At 33.3% G+C, this 22,553-nt stretch overlaps 1 protein-coding gene across 3 annotated transcripts in view; it reads right to left on the minus strand.

Moving 5' to 3' along the window:
* The window catches only part of LOC141529515 (patj homolog), a 769,735-nt gene that overhangs the window by 160,598 nt on the left and 586,584 nt on the right, over nucleotides 1-22,553 (minus strand). For all 3 annotated transcript variants that reach the window (XM_074246076.1, XM_074246077.1, XM_074246078.1), the window contains 2 exons: nucleotides 9,469-9,693; nucleotides 3,900-4,073 (listed from right to left, as the gene is read on the minus strand). In XM_074246076.1, coding sequence (XP_074102177.1) covers nucleotides 3,900-4,073; nucleotides 9,469-9,693 — 399 coding nt within the window. The remainder of the gene's footprint in view (nucleotides 1-3,899; nucleotides 4,074-9,468; nucleotides 9,694-22,553) is intronic.

The raw sequence follows: 22,553 nt of genomic DNA on the forward strand, positions 1-22,553 counted from the left end.
AAATATATTTTAAAATACATTAAAAGTTCAAATGTTATTATTCAATTTAATAAATTTTTCCTCTCATATATTAACGTAGCTTGTAAAACTATTTTCTAGCACCTTTGTATCTTTGCAACGCATCGCTTAGGTATTGAAATTGGTTCTTGTCGCCGTTTTTCTGTTAGTTGATGTCTTTATTTTTATCACACTTTGTCATCTTTTTGAATCTAAGGTTAGCATTAATATTTCATTTTAATTTATGAATTCAATTTTAATGTTATAATTATTTATTACAAGTTAATAACAAAAAAAAATACATTGAAAATAATTGATTCATAATAGGATTAAGAAATTAGACAAAATTGTCACTTTAAATACGAGAATTTAAATCTTAGCAGTTTTTTAATAAGAATGATCTACAAGCGCTCTCTGTTTAAAAAATATTAAATTTCAAGAAACTCAAATTTACCATACGCGTAGTAATGCCAGTTGAAAACTTCTTTCAACTTGCGCATGCGCAATGACGTTCATATAAGAGTAGGGAAAACCGTTCCGAAAAAATCCGAGGAACACTCTCTTGTTGCGGCAACTATATGAAAGCGTGGTTGAAAAGATGATAATTGAAATAATGAGTCTTCTTTTCCTTCAGCTTCTGGAAGAAGGCTGACTGCGCATGTCAGCGGAGCGATCGACCAATCAGAAAATTCGTTCTATCGATGTTGACACCGATAACCAATAGAAAAATTCAATACATCTGGCGTTTTAGTGACGTCAGAGTAACTCGGTTTGCGCAAGCGTCAGAAAATTTAAAGCGTTGAATTTTCTGATTGGCTCAAAATTGCGGGAGCGAGCGGTTGTCAGGTGCGACTCATTACTTTAGGAGTCCCCCAAGAGCGAATTCATCGCGGCTGGGCCTGTTCACTGAACATAGAGTAAACCTAAAAAATAACGTCAGTTAAAAAAATTATATATGTATTTATTAGGGTGCCTCTTTTTTTTCAACTTTTTTTTTTTCGGTCTTATCGTGAAATTTTGTTGCAATTATCCAAAACAAAAAAAATTCCTTAAAATTTTGGGCCCTTAATATAAGTATTAAGTGCTCGATCCAGGCGTGTAACGATTTTCTATTAAAAAAACACAGATACTCCGATTTTTTTATCTTTAAATTTATATAACCCAGTGGCATTTCATAGCATCGTTTCAACCATTAACGGATCAATTTTTGGATTGAATGCTCTACAAAAGTGTTCCTTGCGGCTGAGCCGTAACGTGGACTGGCGAGGTAGTACAGGGTCTTTAAACTTAATTTTTCAATAAAATTCGCGTTTTTTCGCATTTACCTTGTGAATGACAAGAGCAATAGAAAAAATGGAAGCAGCAAACTTGTAGAAAGTTCAATGATAATGTCTTGGGGGGATTTCGTAGTGGAACCTCTGGTATTTGCGTTGAGAAACTCCGAAGATTGCTAGTCGATCAAGCGTTAGTGGTGGTTGATTCTGCGCTCTACAAGTGGTCAGTGACGGTTGTCACGTGCATGTGATCGTAAGTAAGCACTGATGATCTTATTGGGCCCAGTTTATTGCACATAATGAAGAATGAAATTTTATATCCTACATCTTTGATGTAATGGAGAATTTACATCTATTTTTGTTGTGCACAAGTAAACGCCAAGTAACAAGGAGCATGGCGGCAGCCAATACAAGGGCGAACGAAGACACCTCTTCACGAAGACGTTAATAACGTCTGCCTGAAAGTGACGTCATCCCTCTTCCACCACACTGGAAGTAACGAAAGGGTCGACCCTTTAGTCTGTTACGATGCTGACGAGCACCGTAGTTCGGCTCCACTCGGGAGAGTTCGGTAACGCACCAACATGGCAACCGAGGATATATAAGCACGGGAACGCGTGCGGTCAGCAGCACGTCTAGTAGAGCCGTTAAGGGATACGCACTTACAAGCAATGACCGGTATGGTCTAGTATTGCCTTATACAATCGGAATTATTGAGACCCAGCTTTTGCCAGTTTTTGTAATAAAACTGTTTGATATGGTTTTGAATCAATAATCTCCGAATTGTTGCTCATTTTGAGTTTGCCTATCTCCTATAAAATTGTTTGAATTAAATCATTTCGAGTTTGCCTATCTCCTATAAAATAGTTTGAATAACATTATCACGGTTCAGTTAACAACCGGTAAATCTTATCAATCAGTATCATGTAAAATGCTGATTGACTCCTAGTTATGAGTGAATGTTACCAGTAAGGTACCAGTAGTATAATAGTAGTTTATTTCATCAAGTTTGGTCAATAAAAAAAATTATTCAGATATAAATTCAGTGTGTTATTTGTATTTGTGCTACTACATTCCAATCCAGTTGAGATAGAGTGTATTCACGAGGGACAATCAACTCCAGACCAGGCCTACTCCAGTTCATTCAGGAAGCATCCACCATCCACGAGAACGGCATATTGAATCGACTACATTAAGTATTGGTTTCGTAGGTTTAGTTGTGAGACCGGTTCGAGGTATAATTGAGTTAGCAATTCTATTCTGATTTAGCCGAGGCGAATCCATGGAATTTGAAACGAGACCCTGAACCGTTTGCTAATTCAATTCGTAATTAATATAATTGATAATTAATTACCCCAGATTTATTTAATAAATCAACCACCAATCGTATCAAGTCTCAAGGACCGATAGTAAGGAATGAAAAATACACGCGGGTCTTGTATTTACCCTTATAAGAAATGAGACCAGGACATACTACTCCAATTTTTCAAACAGAGATACATGCGATTCGAACTTGCATGAAACATATGATCAACTCCAATCGCAGGAACGAAAACATATGTAGTAATAGCCGAGCAGCTCTCAGATCTCGATCGTCAGTTGCAATTAATTCCAGGATGGTTAATAAATGCATAGAGTGTCTAGAGTAGCTGGCGAGAACCAGCTGTATCAATCTCATCTGGGTCTCGAGTAACAGAGAAATCATAGATTGCAAGATTGCTGATAATTCGGCCAGGAACGGTGCTTGCCACACATGTACGTTCCTCATCAGCCTTAAACCTATGTCCTGTTACTTTATTAATAGCCTAATAGATCGATAGACCTATAACAGGTTCACGAAACTGTGGCTTAAAGCAAAGGGTTTACGACACACTCACAACCTCCATGAGAAGCCTTTGCAGTCAGTTGGCTCAGATCTTATTATGCTTAGAAGATCCAGCTTAACCTGGTGATCAGGATAATAATGAGGCACTTGACCACTACAAAGGATCTTATGTATGCGGGCATCTTTCAAGAAGCGATATGTCCTAGATTTGAACCGGAAGCAGGAAAGGATGGGACTCGCGGATTAATTTTTACTTAAAGCGACTCACATTCAGGTAACAGGATTCAGGGAGGTAAGAATTAAGATGAAATTATAAGAGAATCTTCTCAATAGGACCCTATAAAATATTTGAGAAAAAATTCGGATAGCTTAGGCTGGGATATGAACCCAAATTTTTCCGAAGTCGTGTCAGTTGCTCTACCATTTCAGCTAACTGGTCCATACCGATTTTTCGTTTACTGTATTCTGTATCTATTAAGTCACTATGTCCCTTCTACGGTAGATGAATCAAAATTCCAGTTTAATTATTGTTTAAAAAAGTATGATCAGAATAATTTCAAGATACATATGTATTAAAAAAATTTTTAGATCTCAATATCAATTGTTGCTAGAGATAACTTATCTACAATTCATTAAGTAACTTAATCTAAAACCATAGTAGAGAATATATTTACTAAAAAAATTGTAATAATAAGAGAAATTTGAATTATTACAGAGAATGAGCAGATATTGGAGTGGCACAAACAAAGAGAAATAAAACTTATTTTTAACGTAAATATTTGATATGTTTCATTGGCGATTACCTCTAATAACTCATCCGCCGATCGCAATATGCCACTTACTCCAACAGGGCCTTCTGGAAGTATTGATCGAATGTAATGATGAGGTCTTACTTCTTTTCCGTTTTCCACATCGACAGTGCCTTCCAAGCTTATTCCAAGACCGCTACCTACGGTAGATTTTCTTATGTGCGCAATCTGTAAATTTGAACAGATTTTGTTATTTTCTATTGAAAAAGGCCGCTGATAGCGCCTTCTGTCTCTTGAATTTTCATTGAAATTTTCGATAATTTTTGCTATTTTTATCTTCCCGCTAAGAAAATCGAAGATTTTCAAAAATCGGGAAGTTATTGTTTTCATCCCCTTTTGCCAAAATCGAGTTTTCATCAGATCACGACGTTTTAAGGTCTCAGGAAGCTTCCCTGACCACTCCCGCGATGTGTGTGTGTGTGTGTGTGTGTGTGTGTGTGTGTGTGTGTGTGTGTGTGTGTGTGTGTGTGTGTGTGTGTGTGTGTGTGTGTGTGTGTGTGTGTGTGTGTGTGTGTGTGTACATCACTTATAACTATTGAACGATTGAACCGATCGGAATCTACCAAACGGCGTTCTAAAGAGTTCCCTCAAACTTATATTTCCTATAAATTTGAATCTATTCAGACCCATAGATTTTAAGGAATTTTGAAAAATCTAAAAAAAAATCGGAAAAAATTGTTTTTTGAAAGTAGTTATTCTGGAATAATTTTTAAACGGCCTCACTGATCAAATTTGAAAACGAATTCGCTCTTAAGCTTGAAAAACCACGTCGATCACCGCTAATCCGGTCAAAATCGGTTGATTCATTCGAGAGATAGCGTGAACGGAAGAAAACCAAAAAAAGTGTTTTTTTTTTCACATAAATTCGATAATTCTTTTCGGATCGTTTTGGAGGAAATGGAAGAATTTTTCGAGCTCAAAAAACTGCGTCGATCGACGTCAACAACGTCAGAATCAGTCGATTGGTTCGAGAGATATCCTCGACGAAATATTTGGATACAAGGATTTTTTCAACATAACTCTGACATATTTTGGAATAACTTTCAAACAGCTCTACCGATCGATTTCAAAAACTAATCAAATCTTTACCTTAAAAAATCACGTCGATCACCGTTGGTCCGGTCAAAATCGGTTCATTCATTCGTGAGTTATCGTTGGCGAAAGAAAACCGAAAAAAGTGTTTTTCCAGAATTGATCCGAAATTCTTGGTTCGATCAAACTAAACTTACAGATTCGTTATAGAGCTTAAAAAATTGCGCCAAATGCTTCCAACCGTGTAAAAATCAATTCAATTGTTCAAAAGTTACTGCAGTCTAAAAATTTGAAAAATTGTGTTGTATCGAAGATTAATCAGACTTTTGAGTTCGAAGAGCTCAAAAGCATAGTAAAGTTGTGTCTCTAAGCTCAAGGAACTTCAAATAATGCATGAATTGTATTTTTGAGCTCGGAGAGCTCAAATTCGTCTTTAGTGCAGTTTTATGAGAACTGCATCTGATATGAAATTAGCGGGAAGATGCACGGATGACCTTCAGGGTCTACCGTTTTTTTAATTTTTTTCACTATAAACCGATCTTAATGAATTCGTTGCAACCGTGTCACCCTCGCGAAACAGCAAAAATCACCTAATCTCGATGACGTGTGAGTTTAATTAAACGAACCTAGATTTAATTAGAAATAAGTAGTCATAACTTAACTTAAAGACTTATTATTTCAAAAGACGACGACGATCACGCGATTCGCAAATTGAACAAGAAGATCACCGACGCGCAACATCGACGAGAAAATGGTACTCAAAGAAACCACGACAGGAGATTTGCGACGATGGACTGCTCAGTCAATGATAAATCGACTGCGTCGGAAAAAGATTTATATCGGTGGCTGCCGAGCCCGCTAATAAGACAATCATACAAAAATTAATTACAACTGTCGATCATTTGATAAGGGGACGAACGGTATCATCTGTTGATATTTATAGACAGCTGCTTGCAACAAATATAAGAAAAAAGGGAAAAGGAACAAAAAAGCATTTTTCTACATACACGTTTTACCTTTGTGTAAAACGCACGTGTTTACTCCACCACAGCAATTATTCTTTTGATTAGACCATTTTTTTTAATTTTTGGCTGATTTGACGCAAAAATATAATTATTCGTTTTGATTTTGTCTATAAATTGTTCGACGTGATCCACGAGGTGGTAGTTGTACCTGAACATTATGGTAGAGGCGAGACTATATCCGTCAATTATTTTGACAATCCGCCATTATCCGGCCAGTGCCACAGTTCAACACGAAAGCCGAAGGTCGATTGACGTGTACCATCCTAAGCCGATGACAACCCCAAGGAGCTTCAGTGCAAACCAGGATGAGTAAGTATCGTCGAGAAAGGTGATTCGTGGGTTGAATCGCTGTTAGCTCAATGGATTATGGAATAAGTTTTACAATTTGTCACCGCTAAAGGACAAAAAAATTGTTTTATGGCGTTCAATTCTTTGTTATGTATATTGTTTTTCAACTTTACGCTAAGAAAATTAAAAATTTTCAGAAATCGGGTCGTTATTAGTTTCACTCCGTTTTTCAAAACTCGAGTTCGTATCAGATCTCGACGTTTTGAGATCCTAGCAAGCTTCCCTGAAAGTTTTCGTGATGATATCCGTAAGTATGTATGTCTGTAGGTATGTGTGTGTGTATGGATGTGGCCCTCTCATAACTTTTGGACGGCTTGACCAATTTCATCGCAGTTAACACCATTCGGAAGGGATTAACCGAATTTAGATTTTAAACACGATGTGGACATATTCAAAATGGTAGATTTTAAAAAATTTCCAAAAAACTACAAAAAAATTTTTTCCAAATGTGGTTTTTTCGGAATAACTTTGAAACGGCTTCACTGATCGATTTAAAAAACTGATCAGCTCTTACCATTAAAAAACTACGTCGATTGGCGCCAATTAGATAATAATCGTTTGATTCATTTGTGAGTTATCGTTGTCGAAAGAAACCGAAAAGTCTTTTTTCTGAATTACTTCGAAATTTCTTGTACGATCAATTTAAAGAAAAATACATCATAATTTATGACAAGGCCACAAAGTTGGTGTTCTTAGGTTAGCGGTAATTTTCCAATTTGGTAAAATTACCACTCTGATAACTTCAGCACGTAATCAATTTCATACTTGACGTGGTCTATTATAAGTCGCTGAAATCAATATTTCCGAAAATAGACTTTTTATGTCAGTGACGCTTTTTGAGAGAGTGGTTTTTTTGGAAAAACCAGTTGGAGTCAATGAAGTGCCGTGTGATAATTTTGTCATCGAGATTCAGTATAATCCGGAAGAAAGCCAATGTATAGACTGGAATTTGGAGACCCTTTATTTGGAGTGAGTCAAGTCATTGGAGACTAGTGAGACCAGCGAGCCCCTGATCCCGCCAAGTCTCAGGTATTTTTACAATTGTTTTAGGCGTAAACTTAATTTAGTAAATTGAGAGGCTGGAATGATTGTAATCAATTTTCGTCAATTAATGATCGCTACCGTCTCAGGCGTTACTTGTAGATCAGTAAATTCTTTTAGGCACAAATTATTCGTCAAGGTCATTTATTATTTAGTTACAAGTCTTTTGACATAATTAAATTATTTTATTTAAAATTATCACGATAAAATTTTAAATAGTATTAAAATAGTATTAAATAGTATTTAAATAGTAAAAGTGCAAGTTAAAATCAGATAGTGTAGGTTTTTCTGAAAATTTTCGTAGTTGAAGGTTGAAGGAGACGCGTTAAGTCGCAGTAGTTGAAATTGAGGATTTTGTAAAACCAAATTTAGTTCGGTGGGTTGAATTTCATTAAAGTAGTTTATATAAGAAAATTGATTAATGAATCAAAGTCATGAACTAAATAAGAGTAAATTGAGTAATGAATTAAATTAGTGAGTCGTTATTTTGTATTAGATAAATGTTAGGCGTTAATTTTTGTGAATTAAGAGAATTTGAAAATCTGGGAATTAAGGTGATTATTAATTCGGAGAAATTTAGTAGTTAGAAAAATTTGTGAGTTAAGTTACCATCGGTGGACGATTTTTATATGGAATTTAGTCAGTGCGTGTGAGTACAGTTACTGAGGAAACGTTGTTCAGAAACGTCTTAAAGAGTTGAATTTTTTAATTTATGACCAAAATTTGACTCTTGTTAGCAGACGCACTAAAACTACTTTCATCCGTTTCAGTAGTCTTTGGATTAAAAGTCTGTTTTCTCTTCTTTTTTCTAGATATTTGGACATTTTCGGTACTTCTACGAGATGTCGAACATTTACGAGGTATTTTTTAACGTTTAAATAAAATTCACAATAAAACACAAAATTCACAAGTAAGTTTGAACTGAACACACGACTTTACAACGTAGCAGAACAATTTAGACTGACGAAATATTTCTTTTAGATTATCATATAACTGCATGTAACCTTCAAGTCTTTTGTATACCTAACTATTATACTCGTATTCTACAAGAAAACAATAGAATAAAGGGTCTCAGGTAGCGCGCCTCATGCGTGCATCTGCTCGTCCAGTTCTTACTGGCCCTATTTTCTAACACTCTGACGTGGCCTTACAAATTCATGTATATCTCCGATAGTATTTATCGGACAAATTTTCAGAGAATATACTCCAATATATGTACATTCCGAAAATGAAAAAAAAAAAAAAAAAAAAAAACGATTTTTTTTTTTTTGAAAAATCTATCTGCGTATAACCTTATACACAAAAAAGACTTATGATCCGAAGATGAAAATTAAACAACAAAGCTCATCTTAGAACATGACCTTCGTATTTATCTGTGGAATAAGTATGTTAAGTTTGAAAATGATCAATAATGAGTTAGCTACGCTCATTTCGTATCCAATCCATGTAATTTTTAGATTTTTACGTTCTTTCTAATGAAATCTACTTTCATTCGTGCTGCCGAATAGCCTTTTTTTATTTGAAGTCGCACCGATTTTCGGTCAGCGCTGCAACTATTTTAAGTTGGGAGGTGTAACGTTCTCGCTAATTTAAAAATATTCTTGTTAATTTTTATTTTCAAAATTATAATTGCTTCGCTGGTGATGAATAAAATTCATAGTCAGCGAAGTAACGAAAATCGCTTCTGATACGAGAGTCGCCGGGCTCCAGTCTAAACATCGTGAGAGCCGGACTTCGCCGACTACTCTAGAGTAACCTGAGATACAACGTTGCCGACTTGATTAAATTGATATAATTCTTTCTACTCTGGATGCAAATCTAGAGCAGTCAACTTAAGGCAGTCAGCCGACGAACGTCATAGGCTGAGCTCAAGTTTTTTTGAATATATATTCGCTAACGAAATTTTGGTGATTCTTTTAGAATCAAAACCTTTATAAAATAACTATAAATTAAGAGAGTGCTCTGCAGCGGGCCCACCTGGGGTTTATTAACTCCCTAATGAGGCCAACCTGGATAATAATTGATGAAAACCGTTTAACTAAAAAACTGATTTTTCAGAACGTAACAATCATAAATATTACTTTAGATGTGAATTGACTCAATTCATACAAACTTACAAGAATATCAATATCTTCTCCAACAATTTTCTTCCACTTGGTCTTGATGGATTCTTCAGTTTGTGGAGTTGAATCAGTTATTAAGTGACGTGATAAATCTACAGTATCATCCACATCATTTATTCTTGCGATCGCTGATTGATTTTTATCATTGGCTTGAAGAAAATGGATGACCTGTGTTGGTACATTGATTTCTGTTTCAACTTCAGTTAAAGTATCGCCATCCTGAAATGTTTATACAAATTGTGTCAACTAAATATCTATATGTGTGTTATTCTTTATAAAATCAGACAATTGTTGGAATTGACTCCTTTTGATTTAGAAGAAATATGATTAAAAAGCTCCTTTCATAATAAAACAAATATTTGCCAGAAGAACACAATTTTTTTAAAATGATTCAAAATTCATACCTTTACTATTATTTTTTTTATTCTAAATTTCATTTTTGGAGCATTAAAAAAACGAGCACCATCATATATTCAGTCATTGTCTTTCGTTTGCTTTATAGAGATACAAGGAACTATAAAAAAAATCGGACGAACAGTTGACGCTGATGGCCATCCATGCAACTTCCCGCTGATTCCATATCTAAGCGTTAACAATTGCACTTATGAGTTTTTGAGCTCTTTGAGCTTAAAAATATAATTTGTATCATTTTGAGCTCTCCGAGCTCAAATAGTAAGCTACTCTATACTTTTGAGCTCTTCGAGCTCAAAAGTCTCATAGCAATTTTATAAAACACTATTTTTTGAATTTTGAAACTGCAATAATCTTCGAATGAAATAATTAATTTCAGGCAGTTGGAAGCGTTCATCGCAGTTTTTTAAGCCTCAGAACGGACATTCGAGTTAAAATTGATCGAACCAGTAATTTTGAAGTAATTCTGAAAAAACATTTTGTTCGGTTTTTTTTTTTTTTTTTTCGACAATGATAATTCACGAACGAATCAACCGATTTTGACCGGGCTCGCAGCGATTGACGTGGTTTTTTGATGTTAAAAGCAAAGTAGATTTTTGAACCAATCGGTTGAGCCATTTAAAAGTTATTCCAAAAAGACCCCAAATGAAAAAAAATTGTTTTTTAATTTTTCTGAGATTTCTCAAAATGAACCGGTTCGAATGGGTTTAAATTTTATTCAAAATTTAAATTCGGGCGCCTCCCCAGATGGCGGATAGGGAAATGCCGGACATGTCTGCGCGCCAAATACATCAGGTATAGCGGAAATAAAATACTCGGGGTGGACCAAAACCTAGCAAAAGATGATATGAAAATGTCACAACAATTTCAAGCATTGTTTACAGTACAAGGGATGGATACCCCAATACCGGCGAGGGAAGGCGTGCAAACGGGCCTGAACTCGTCGTTATCAAGTGACCGTTATTCGGACAGGGGAGTGGACCCCATGGCTCCGCTATCTAAAAATGCTACAGGGAGCACGAAAATAGCCCAGATGGAAGAAGATAGATAGCCAATGAAAGTTCCTCTAAAAAGTGGAGGACCTTTTCCGTCACTGTTTAAACCTACAGAGGAAGGACTAACTCTGGACCGACCGCCACTGGCCAACAGTCGCCATTGGAGAGGCTCGGTAGCAAGATCGAAGTATTAGCCAACTTCATAAAAGACAAGAAGCATCTCCGTTTGTCGCATACGCTCAGCTGCGAAAGTAACCCGATGTTTTAAATGCCTTGGTTTTGGGCACCAAACAAGAAACTGTACGGGACCTGACAGAAGTAAGTGTTGCTATAAATGTGGCAGAGAAAACCCCAAGTCCAAAAACTGCATGGAAACGCCAAAATGCTTCTTATGTACATCGGACAAAGTCGATCAGGATGGCTTAATATATATATATATATATATATATATATATATTAGGGTGGGTCAAAAAAATCAACTATTTTTTTTTTTACAATTAATACGGAAAAATGGGTTAATAGGCACCTTAAAAAAATTCTCACCAAATATGAACTCTTAATTTTAATAGGAAGATCCTCCGCGTCGCAGTTTTTCATTTTTTTCTCAGTCCAATAGAAAAAAATTCATTCCTCATCATTAATTGGTCGTACAGAAAAAATTTTTTTAAGAATTTTGTAGGAAATTTAATGCTCTACAAAAAAGGTATCATGTTTTTTCCGTAAACCTCACCATTTCACTAATATTGAAGATTTAAGATTGATTATTTTAAGTCAAATGTCACTTTTATTTATGAATTTTATAACTCGACAAGAAATTGCTATTATTGAATGGGCAATAGAAATTTTTGTAGCAAATTAACTGCTCTATAAAAATGGTATCTTATGTTTTGGCGATTAAATTAATCATTCAAAAGATATTCATCATCAAACTTTCATGTATATCGATTTTAAGAGTTTTTGATTAAATAATCGAAAAATTTCAATTTAATCTATCAGTTTTGAGAAAATTTCATTTTTTGTCTTTAATGTAAGTATTATTTGATTTTTGTTTTCAAAATTTTTATTCAATAATTCCAAACTTTTTATTTTTTATCATTAGAAATCACGATCTTGTTGTTTTTTTATAACGTCTTCAAAACGTCTTAAAAAATTTTTCCACTACAGCTGTATATTGTCCTTGGGAAAATTTCTTCTGTAGAGAATTTTTGTTTTGTATTCAATTTACTCTGTTTCCCTTGTGAACTAGCGCCACCTACATTTTTCTTTATAGTTATATTGTTTTTATTTGTTTACATTTTCTACAGCATTTCTAGTGTTTCCACAAGTTATGATCTTGTATATATGATAAAACGATTAAATATTTACAAATTTTGCGGTCACTACATAAATTTATATATTTATCGAAAATATGTATAAGGAAATTCATTTGATCGGAAAACCCATGCAAAAAATTTCAGAACGTAAGTCGCCAACAGTGAAAGAGGTTATGAGTGTTTTTTTTTATCAGCTCAAAGTGTTAAAATGTTCTATCAAACAAAGTGCTAAAAATGCAACTGATCAAGTTATTGAACTATGGAAAAACAACCAGATTCCGACTAGTGGATCAACTAATGTAATACAAAAATTCTTCGCTATCATAACCGATGGTTGAAATTGCAAAAATCTTTTGTGCGAAAAAATCATCAGCCCAAAACAAAAATGTAATAATATTTCAGAATGAAATCAAAGCATTATTTGATATTGTAGATCAAAAATCAATAAAACTGCTTGATAATGATATTCGTGAACTATATTCAAATCAAAAAAGTGATACCCGGAAAGAAATTCTTTCAAATAACCCAAATAAATTAAACAGTACTATGAATACGATGGAAGTAGATGAAAGTCGTGAGTATTTACAACATTTAATTATTATAAATTTTAATCAGAATTGAAAATAAATTAAATTGATTATAAATTATGAATAATAAAGTATATTATTGTTTTTATAATTAATTATATCATAAATGTCAATATGTTCGTAGATGATAAATAAAAAACTCTTTGTGTTCCTTATTTGATGTCAAAATTGTAACCATGGGGTTTAGCCCAGGTCCAGTTAGCTACCCCTTTCCTCTTTAGAAAGGGCGCCACTGGGATTTTAGACACGGTGTCCCAGAAACCGGAGGAGCATGAGAAGGAAAGGACAGGGTCGTGAGAAGTCCGAGAAAGGCTGCGAATAAAACTGAGAGAAATTATTAGAAAAATATAAATGATTTATTCAATTTAAATTTCAAACTTAACAAATTTCCTTATAAACTAACTTAAATGTGAGAACCTCTCACCTACGCTAAATGGCCCTTGCCAATTTATCTTATCCCTAAATAACTACTTCTCCGACCTCGTCACTCCGACGGAATCTTAATTCTAAATTTTCCTCGTCAACCTGACGGCATATCAATTTTCCTCGTCAACCTGACGGCATATCAATTAAACCAAATTTCACGTCAACCTGACGGATTCTCAATTAAAACCTAATTTTACGTCAACCTGACGGATTTCCTTACTCATTTTCCTTACTTATCTACTACCTCGTCCACCGGACGCTAACTCAAATTCTCTAACTTTTATTCAATGTGTTAATTCTCTCAATTTTAATTCCAATTAACAATTAAATTTTCCTAACAATTCTCAATACAAAATTTATCAATCTCACAAAATTTAACACTTGTCGGTTTTCTAAATTATTCATTTCTTAATTCCAAAATTCTATCAAAATTTTTCAATTAAATTTCACTAAATATCTTTTGACAATTTTCCTTTAATAATTTACTTATTCCCAAATTTCATCAAACTACATAATTAAAATTGTTTCCTTAAATTTAGCCAAACGGCCTTAATTTATATTTCCACAATTTCCAAGAATTTAACAAACAACTATAAATGACCTTTATTCTGAACTACGCACTTTTCCGAATTTACCAAATTTTCTAAACTAATTGTTAACTAATTTTGAATATTTATAACAAAAAGACCGAATTTATTTTAATTAATTTCTTGATAACAGTTATTTGATAATTATTCTTAATTCTATTTTCTTAATTTCTAAATGACCTTGGCAAACTTAACCCGATTGGAATTTGAAAATTATGTATAGACTATTCGAGACGCTTAATTTTAATTTCAGTAAAACTTATATTGGTTAATTCCGCCTAATTGAAATACAAGGGCCTAAATAACCAATTTACCTGAAGTTCCAATTATTTCAGCCAACGATGGAATTATCCCAGAGCAAGTGAAATTTAGCAAACAGCTCTTCCTTCAGCTTCTCGAGTCCGTAAATTCCTTTTCCTCGTCTATTCGATCACAATTATTTCTCGTACAAATTATGTTATTTTGATGGTAAATCACTGGGCACTGTACTACCACAAGTCTCGTCCGCCAAAAGGTGCTGTTTTGGTCTTCGCCGGCTCTTTTATAACCTCTCTCTCAGGTTCTCGAATTTTCCCATTATCTCGTTCCCGCTTAGATTTTCTGGGGAACAGCGGTGGGGACTTAGCGACCCGTACGACCCGGTGACGAGTCTTACAACTAGCTACTCACGCTCAGAAGGTACGGAGTAGTCCCTACTCACGGCGACAAGATAACAGTGACACTAGCCCCGCGCGGGAATTCAGATTCCCTGTCACAAAATGAATGAGTTCCATATTTTTGCTTCTATTAATTAAATAACAACGCTTATTTTAGATTTGAATCAACCCTCAACCAGCCATGAGATTGTTCGAAGTGAGGAATCAGAGTCATCTTCAACCCTTACATTAAGTCAAGCTACAAATTTCGGTTCAGATTTAGAGTATGTGCCTCAAATACCGACAACACGAGCAAAAATAAATATTCTAACTCCAGAGCTTATCTCAGCACTCGACAGAGCTAATGTTAGTAGTAGAAATGCGATGTTCATTATTGCTCCAGTTCTATCGTGTTGGTGTTAATATAGAAGATACAACTCTTAGTTATCGAACAATTCAACGAACTCGCATGCTCTTACGAAAAGACATTGCTATAGGACTAAAAGATAACTTCAAAGCTCATGATAAATATGTCGTGCATTGGGATGGGAAAATACTGAATGACATTTCTGAATCGAAATTTGTGGATCGATTACCGATTATTTTGACTGCTTTTGGTACTGAGCAGTTACTTGGAGTTCCAAAAATGAATAGTGGATCGGCAGAAAATCAAACAGCAACCATCTTGTCAACGTTAAATCAATGGGGTATTATTAGTTACATCAAGGCGATATGTTTTGACACGACTGCGGTTAATACGGGTAACCAATCAATGATAAAATATTTAAAAGAAAATTTTATTTTCATCGTTCTAGTTGAATTGTTTTCATACATTAATTAAATTTTCGACACGTGCCCATTAGTTATAATTCTTTATTTATTTATAGATTTTAAATATGCGTTACAATTTTTATTAAATACAGTACTTAAAGTGTAATTATCTATTTTTACTATACAGGAATCCATCATGGTACATGTAAAGAAATTGAAAAGGCCTTAGGAAAAAAATTAATTTGGTTACCATGTCGCCATCATATTTATGAGATCATTTTAAGGAGTGCATTCGAAGTCTATTGGCCAGTATCATCCGGACCAAATGTTCCAATATTTGGCAGATTCAAAAAATTTTGGGACACATTCGATAAAACGAAGTATAAATCTGGTGTTGAAGATAGTATTGTTGTTAATATTATTACGAATGAAAAAAATAATCTATCTTCATTTATTAAGCGATACTTACAGGTATTATTTAAATATAATTTTAAGTGTAGAGGATAATTTTTGATTTTTTACGAATAATTAATTTCTTTTGGTAGTTATCGCAACCCCGAGATGACTATAAAGAAATATTGGAATTGTCATTAATTTTTCTGGGAGAAATGCCACGAGAGCAAGTTTTCTTCAAGTGTCCTGGTGCAGTTCATCATGCAAGATGGATGGCAAAGGCAATTTATTGCCTAAAAATGTTTATTTTTAGAGATGAATTTGACCTTTCTAAGAAAGAATTGGATGGTCTTCGATAATTTTGTATTTTCATAGTTATGGTGTATGTAAAAGCTTGGTTTTCATCAACTTCTGCGACTTCTGCTGCTAATCACGACTTAGAGTTTATGAAAAATTTAATTGAGTACAGTAAAATTAATTCTTTAATTTCCTTGGCTACATGTGAAAAAATGACTTCACATTTATGGTACTTAAGTGATGAACTTGCTATTTTATCACTTTTTGATGATACCGTTCCATTAAACATAAAGAAGAATATTGTCGAAGCTGTTAAGACTCGCGAAGGTACAGATTATAAAGCAAGAAGATTTATTATTGATAGAAAAAATTTACATTTAATTCTACAAAAAAATATAAGTTACTTTGTTTCTAAGAAGTCATTAAAACTTTTTGAGATCTTTGATCTGCCGTATGATTTTCTTGACAAAAATATTGATTTATGGTCTACTGATGAGAGTTATAATGAAAATAAAGAATTTTTCGCACAATTGAAAGTTGTTAATGATGTGGCAGAGCGAGGTGTCGCATTAGTAAGTGAATATAACCAATGCTTAACGAAAGACGAAGAGCAATTTCAATTTTTATTGCAAGTTGTGAAAGAGCATCGAAAAAACTTCCCTACTTGCAACAAAAAATTGTTTGAAAATAAATAGCTCAGTTGAAAATTGAAATAAAAACTTTCTTATAACTAATTGGACATTTTTTCTCTAAAACTGAAATCATAATATATTTATAATGAAAACTTTGCTTTTTTATTGATAAATGATTAACTAAGCGATAAATAATGTACAATTTATTTTTTAAATGCAGATAAAAATACTTACACATAAAAAAGCTTGAAAAACATTTTGAAGTTTCTCAGTTGATGAAAAAAAATTTTATTCGTGTAAATTTTCTCAAAACTGATAGATTAAATTGAAATTTTTCGATTATTTAATCAAAAACTCTTAAAACCGATATACATGAAAGTTTGATGATGAATATCTTTTGAACGATTAATTTAATCGCCAAAACATAAGACACCATTTTTATAGAGCAGTTAATTTGCTACAAAAATTTCTACTGCCCATTCAATAATAGCCATTTCTTGTCGAGTTATAAAATTCATAAACAAAAGTGACATTTGACTTAAAATAATCAATCTTAAATCTTCAATATTAGTGAAATGGTGAGGTTTACGGAAAAAACATAAGATACCTTTTTTGTAGAGCATTAAATTTCCTACAAAATTCTTAAAAAAATTTTTTCTGTACGACCAATTAATGATGAGGAATGAATTTTTTTCTATTGGACTGAGAAAAAATGAAAAACTGCGACGCGGAGGATCTTCCTATTAAAATTAAGATTTTATATTTGGTGAGAATTTTTTTAAGGTGTCTAGTAACCCATTTTTGCGTATTAATTGTAAAAAAAAAAATATTTGTTTTTTTTGACACACCTATATATATATATATATATATATATATATATATATATATATATATATATATATATATATATATATATATATATATATATATATATATATATATATATATATATATTAGGGTGTGCCAAAATATAACTTCCTTGATGGACCTTATAAAATTGGAATTTTCAGTTCCGCTTTTGAAATCAGCTGTGTTTAGGCCTTTCCTAAGATATTTTGGGGTAAGACGATAAATTTGATTTTCATAGAATTTTTAACCGGAGCTTAGTTAGGGCACTTCCGCTGAAAATTCAAATTTTCGCCGGAAGTGCCCAATTAAATCTCCTGCTATTCTCCTTATATATACGAAAAAAGTATATACGAAAAAAAAATTATAAAACGAAGAATTCATTTTCAATCACGTAAAATATATGAATCTAGATTTTATGCTTGAAATTTTCTACCATCAATTATTTCAAAAAGATACAGAATAATATTAATGTCTGTATAATTTCGTGTAAAAAGTTTTGCCATAAATTTATTATTTATTTATTACCTTGTATATACCCCAATAGCCAAAGGGCCAGTAACAGGGTCTCTATGTAAGATTATAAGAATAACATAATATAAGTTAAGACTAACCCAATAAACACGTTTACGTCAATGTTACGTCAGAATGACAATTGGCTATGTCAGGATTTACGTAAGATAAGTCACAAGTGAGTCATGTGTGACTCATTATTTCATACTTCCTAACGTTAGATTCTGACGTAAAAATATGATGTAGTCCATTACGTCAGGATTATGTCGTAATTACGTTTATAACGTCACTATAACGTATGTATAATGTTTATATCACGATAGTGATGTCATTATGACGTAAAAGTGAAGTAAAAATTGTACATTAGAAAAAATGTTTACAAAAAATTAAATTTCTAAAAAATCAAAAGATTGCAATTTTGAAATCAATTATAGTGTTGTAAACTTATTGAAGGAGTTAGGCAGGAATTGAGTTGGAACAAATTATAAAAAGAGAATATTTTATATAAACGACGTGTAAATTTATTGTATGACTAATTACAACTATTGGTATAGTTGTCCCACCAAGAGAATGAACCTCGGGTTTGTTCGGGATTTTTCCCCTCTACCACGTGAAATTTGTAGCACGGCCGAATAATCGCTTACTACGCCAAGAAAAATAGTCCGTGATTCTAGGCCGCCTGTATAAATGATTTCTCACTGTAGATGGCGGCTCTTGTAATGAATCGAATAGATGAATAAAAAATATAAATCTTTCGTCATAAAGAATACTCGATTGTTAACTTGACTAAATAATTAAAAAGAATAAAGCTGAATAAAAATTAATAACATGGGGCAACGTAGTTATGAGTATTTCTGAAGAAATAAAATTAATATAGTAACAGTAACAGTAAATCAATAGAGTAATAGTGTAACAGGGTAAAATTATCCTAAATCGATAAGTCACCGGATATCGATAACTATTCGACATAGCACTGGCGCGTCTCGATCTAAGAGCCTAAAGAGAGAATAGAAGGAGGTAGTTTCGGGTTAAAATAGGTAAGTCGTGCAGTGGAAAAGGGAGAAGTAGTGTGACAGCCAGACCTAGTGCCACGGAAATCAAGAAGGACCGATCCCCGGAGTAGTGACGAGACGAAGGAAGCCAACTACAACGGGGACTTCATTCTCAATCAGAGAGTTAGATCATCGTTTTATTCGTCAAGGTATCAATTATTACTCTGTGGGAAAGAAGTGGACTGCGGTTTACCTAATACTCGGTTATTTCTCCTATTTAATTATCAATTGGATCGTTTAATCGACGATTATTTAATTAATGAGAATTTTGATATTCGCTAGTTTCAATTGAGTGATTTTCATGGGAGCTTATACCCGGGAGTCACTCAATCGACCTTGAGGGATAAATTATTTCTTCATTCTTCGGGAGAATTTTCAACTAACAAAAAATCAATTAAATTAATTAACATCTGAAAAATTCGTTTAATTAACCGATATAATTTCATAAACAATTAATTCAAGAACGAGTGATTAATTTTATGCTTGAAAAATAATCACCAAGCATTTTCTAATGGAATTTTAATCGAGCGTCGATATATTTTGCGTCGCAGTAATTCCAAACACCCAAGGTCAATAACTATCAAACTAGCGAATGTTTTAGAATCAAAATCGAGTGTGTCGACTTCCGATGATTTTGTGAACGAGAATTTGTACATGGAATTTTATCAAAAGTGGTATTAAGAATTATTAATTGAAATTATTTTATATTGCGAAATATTTTATCACGTGTAAATTAATTAATTTGGGCTTAAGTCCGTGGATTTTAGATAAATTAAAATTTACCGAAAATTAATAATTAACGGCATGGACATTAAGTCGAGGAATTGGGTTATTTTATATTGAAAATTATCATAGAAAAATTCGGTATTAAGAAATTAATTCTCATCGTTTATTTTATATTAATAATTTTGAACTTGATTATTAAAATTGTTTAGATTAAAATAATTATCAAATCATTCTCGGTTTGTTGAATTGAGACATTAACACCTTTTGTTTTAACAATTATGGTTGTAACATTTAGATCATGACATTAAAGTAATTAAGTATTCTAATAAATTTTAATACAGAATTAAAATTAGCGATTGGAATTAGAAAGTTAAACGTTAGTTCAAGGTAAATCGGAATTTGGTTGTTAATTAAAAGTTATCATTTTATTAAATACTAATGATTGAATAATTTAATTTAATAATATTGTAATCAATTTAACATCATTTTCTTCAATTAAAATTTATAAATCAATTAAGCAAAGTGTGGTTTATGTGTGTGAAAAATTGTACGGGTAATGTGTGATAAAGGGTGTTAATAGCGTTAAGTTTGGTAGTCCGGTGGACTTAATTTAAAGCTATAAAAATGTGGAAAAGTTTAGTTTGGTTTGTTTTAGCAGTCCGGTGGACCTATAATTTTAAGCTTAGTTTTAGGACAGCTGTGGGAGACCGTTTGTTAGAAAAAGCCCGTCTAGTCATCGTATCGTCGTTTGGGACGGTTCATTTGTAAAGATCGTTATCTCGCAGTTGATCTCCGCTTCGTTAGATAATAAGTTAATTATATTGTGTGTGAGTGAGCGCTTAAATTGTTAAATTTGTTATTTTATTGTTAATCAATATCGATATATTGTTAATTAAGTATTTATTCTTCAACAGCACCTTCCTCCACTCTCTCTACCCTAAGATAAAGAATTCTCAGCTCTGGACCGGTTCCAGGAACCGTGATTAAAAATCCTGATGGCGCCCTGATAATTATTCTTGTTTGTTAAATTCGTTAGTTATTTATAAAATTGATTAGGGGCCAACCTGAGCAGGTAAAACTGTTACAATAGTATCAAATAATTAAAAAAATGTCACAATTCCATTTTCATTAATTGTTAGGAAGTAGGAAATGATTCATGATACGCATTTGATTAAACCAAAAAATTCTTGCATATAGTCGATTGATGAATAAAGACCATAATAGATGTTAAATGAATTTTTTATGAATAATATATGAAATGAATTTTTTTTATTCGAGTTGTTGAAAATTACCCAACTGTCCACAGAATTATTGTTGGAATAATAAAAAAAAAATTAGGAAAACGGTTCACCCTGAAGGCCATCCCTGCAACTTCCCGCTAATTCCTGAGCGCTTAAAATTGTACTTATGACATTTTCTAGATTTTTGAGCTGAAAATATAATTTATGTGATATTTTGAGCTCACTGAGTTCGGAAAGATAATATTTTTATGCATTTGAGCTCTCCCAGCTCATAAGCTATATATATCACACACACACACACACACACACACACACACACACACACACACACACACACACATACACACGCACACACACACACACACACACACACACACACACACACACACACACACACACACACACACACACACACACACACACACACACACACACACACACACACACACACACACACACACACACACACACACACACACACACACACACACACACACACACACACACACACACACACACACACACACACACACACACACACACACACACACACACACACACACACACACACACACACACACACACACACACACACACACACACACACACACACACACACACACACACACACACACACACACACACACACACACACACACACACACACATGTACATACATACATACATACATACAGACAGACATAGTGACACAATCGCGGGGGTAGTCAGGGAAGCTTCCTGTGACCTTCAAACGTCGAGATCTGATGAAAACTCAATTTTTGCAGAACGGGGTGAAAACAATAATTTCTCGATTTTTGAAAATCTGAGATTTTTAGCGGGAAGTTAAAAATTGTTCAATCTTTATCCAAACGTGAGTGCTTCCGATCATCTCAGTTTTATGTTACTAGAAAATCGAGCACGCTTCTTTCAAAATGTTTATTATTAACAATTTAATTAATCGATATTTTTACTAATTTCACTCATTAAAATTTAACCGTTCCCATGGTAACCGTTGTCAAAATGGTCAACATAGCAACGAAAAGCAACAACAATGAAAACATCCGACCAACTTTTTAATAAAAGGATTTTATTTTTTTTTTTTGTGATGATGAGCGTTGAGACGTGTTCTTTTGGATTTTCCAAACTTTTTGATAATCTAATAAGAATTGAATTTTAGAAACTTGATGAAGTTTATCATTCGTTTTAAAACATTTTACAGTAGAATCTGACAACGAAAATAAATCAAAACAGTCAATTTAAAATGAAGCATTAAGCTCACAAAATTTTTAGTATTTTTTGAAGTTGAATAAAAGATATTGCGTTACAGATGCCCTACTGGCATGTGGATCGACTATACGCCTTTACTGTACACGGGAACAGTAAAGGCATATAAAATATTTACAATTTAAATTTTATACCCTCTTATGGCATCCGACATAGTCATGAAGTGCCAAAAGGGTGTATAAAAAAATTATTTCTTGGGAATCGACACATTATTATTCGAAACGTCGAGAAATGCAAAACAAATTTTTGTACATCTTTAAGGTTCCTCTGAGTACAATAAGGGCGTAAAATCGGCCTATACGCTCTTGTGGCATCTGTCACGCGGTATGTACGGTTTATTTCACCCCAAATCATACCGTTTAGAATTTTT

This window comes from Cotesia typhae, unplaced genomic scaffold (genome assembly GCF_013202065.1).
Source record: "Cotesia typhae breed Kobodo isofemale line unplaced genomic scaffold, CoteBio_Ctyphae contig_48, whole genome shotgun sequence".
In the NCBI taxonomy this organism is placed as follows: Eukaryota; Metazoa; Arthropoda; class Insecta; order Hymenoptera; family Braconidae; genus Cotesia; species Cotesia typhae.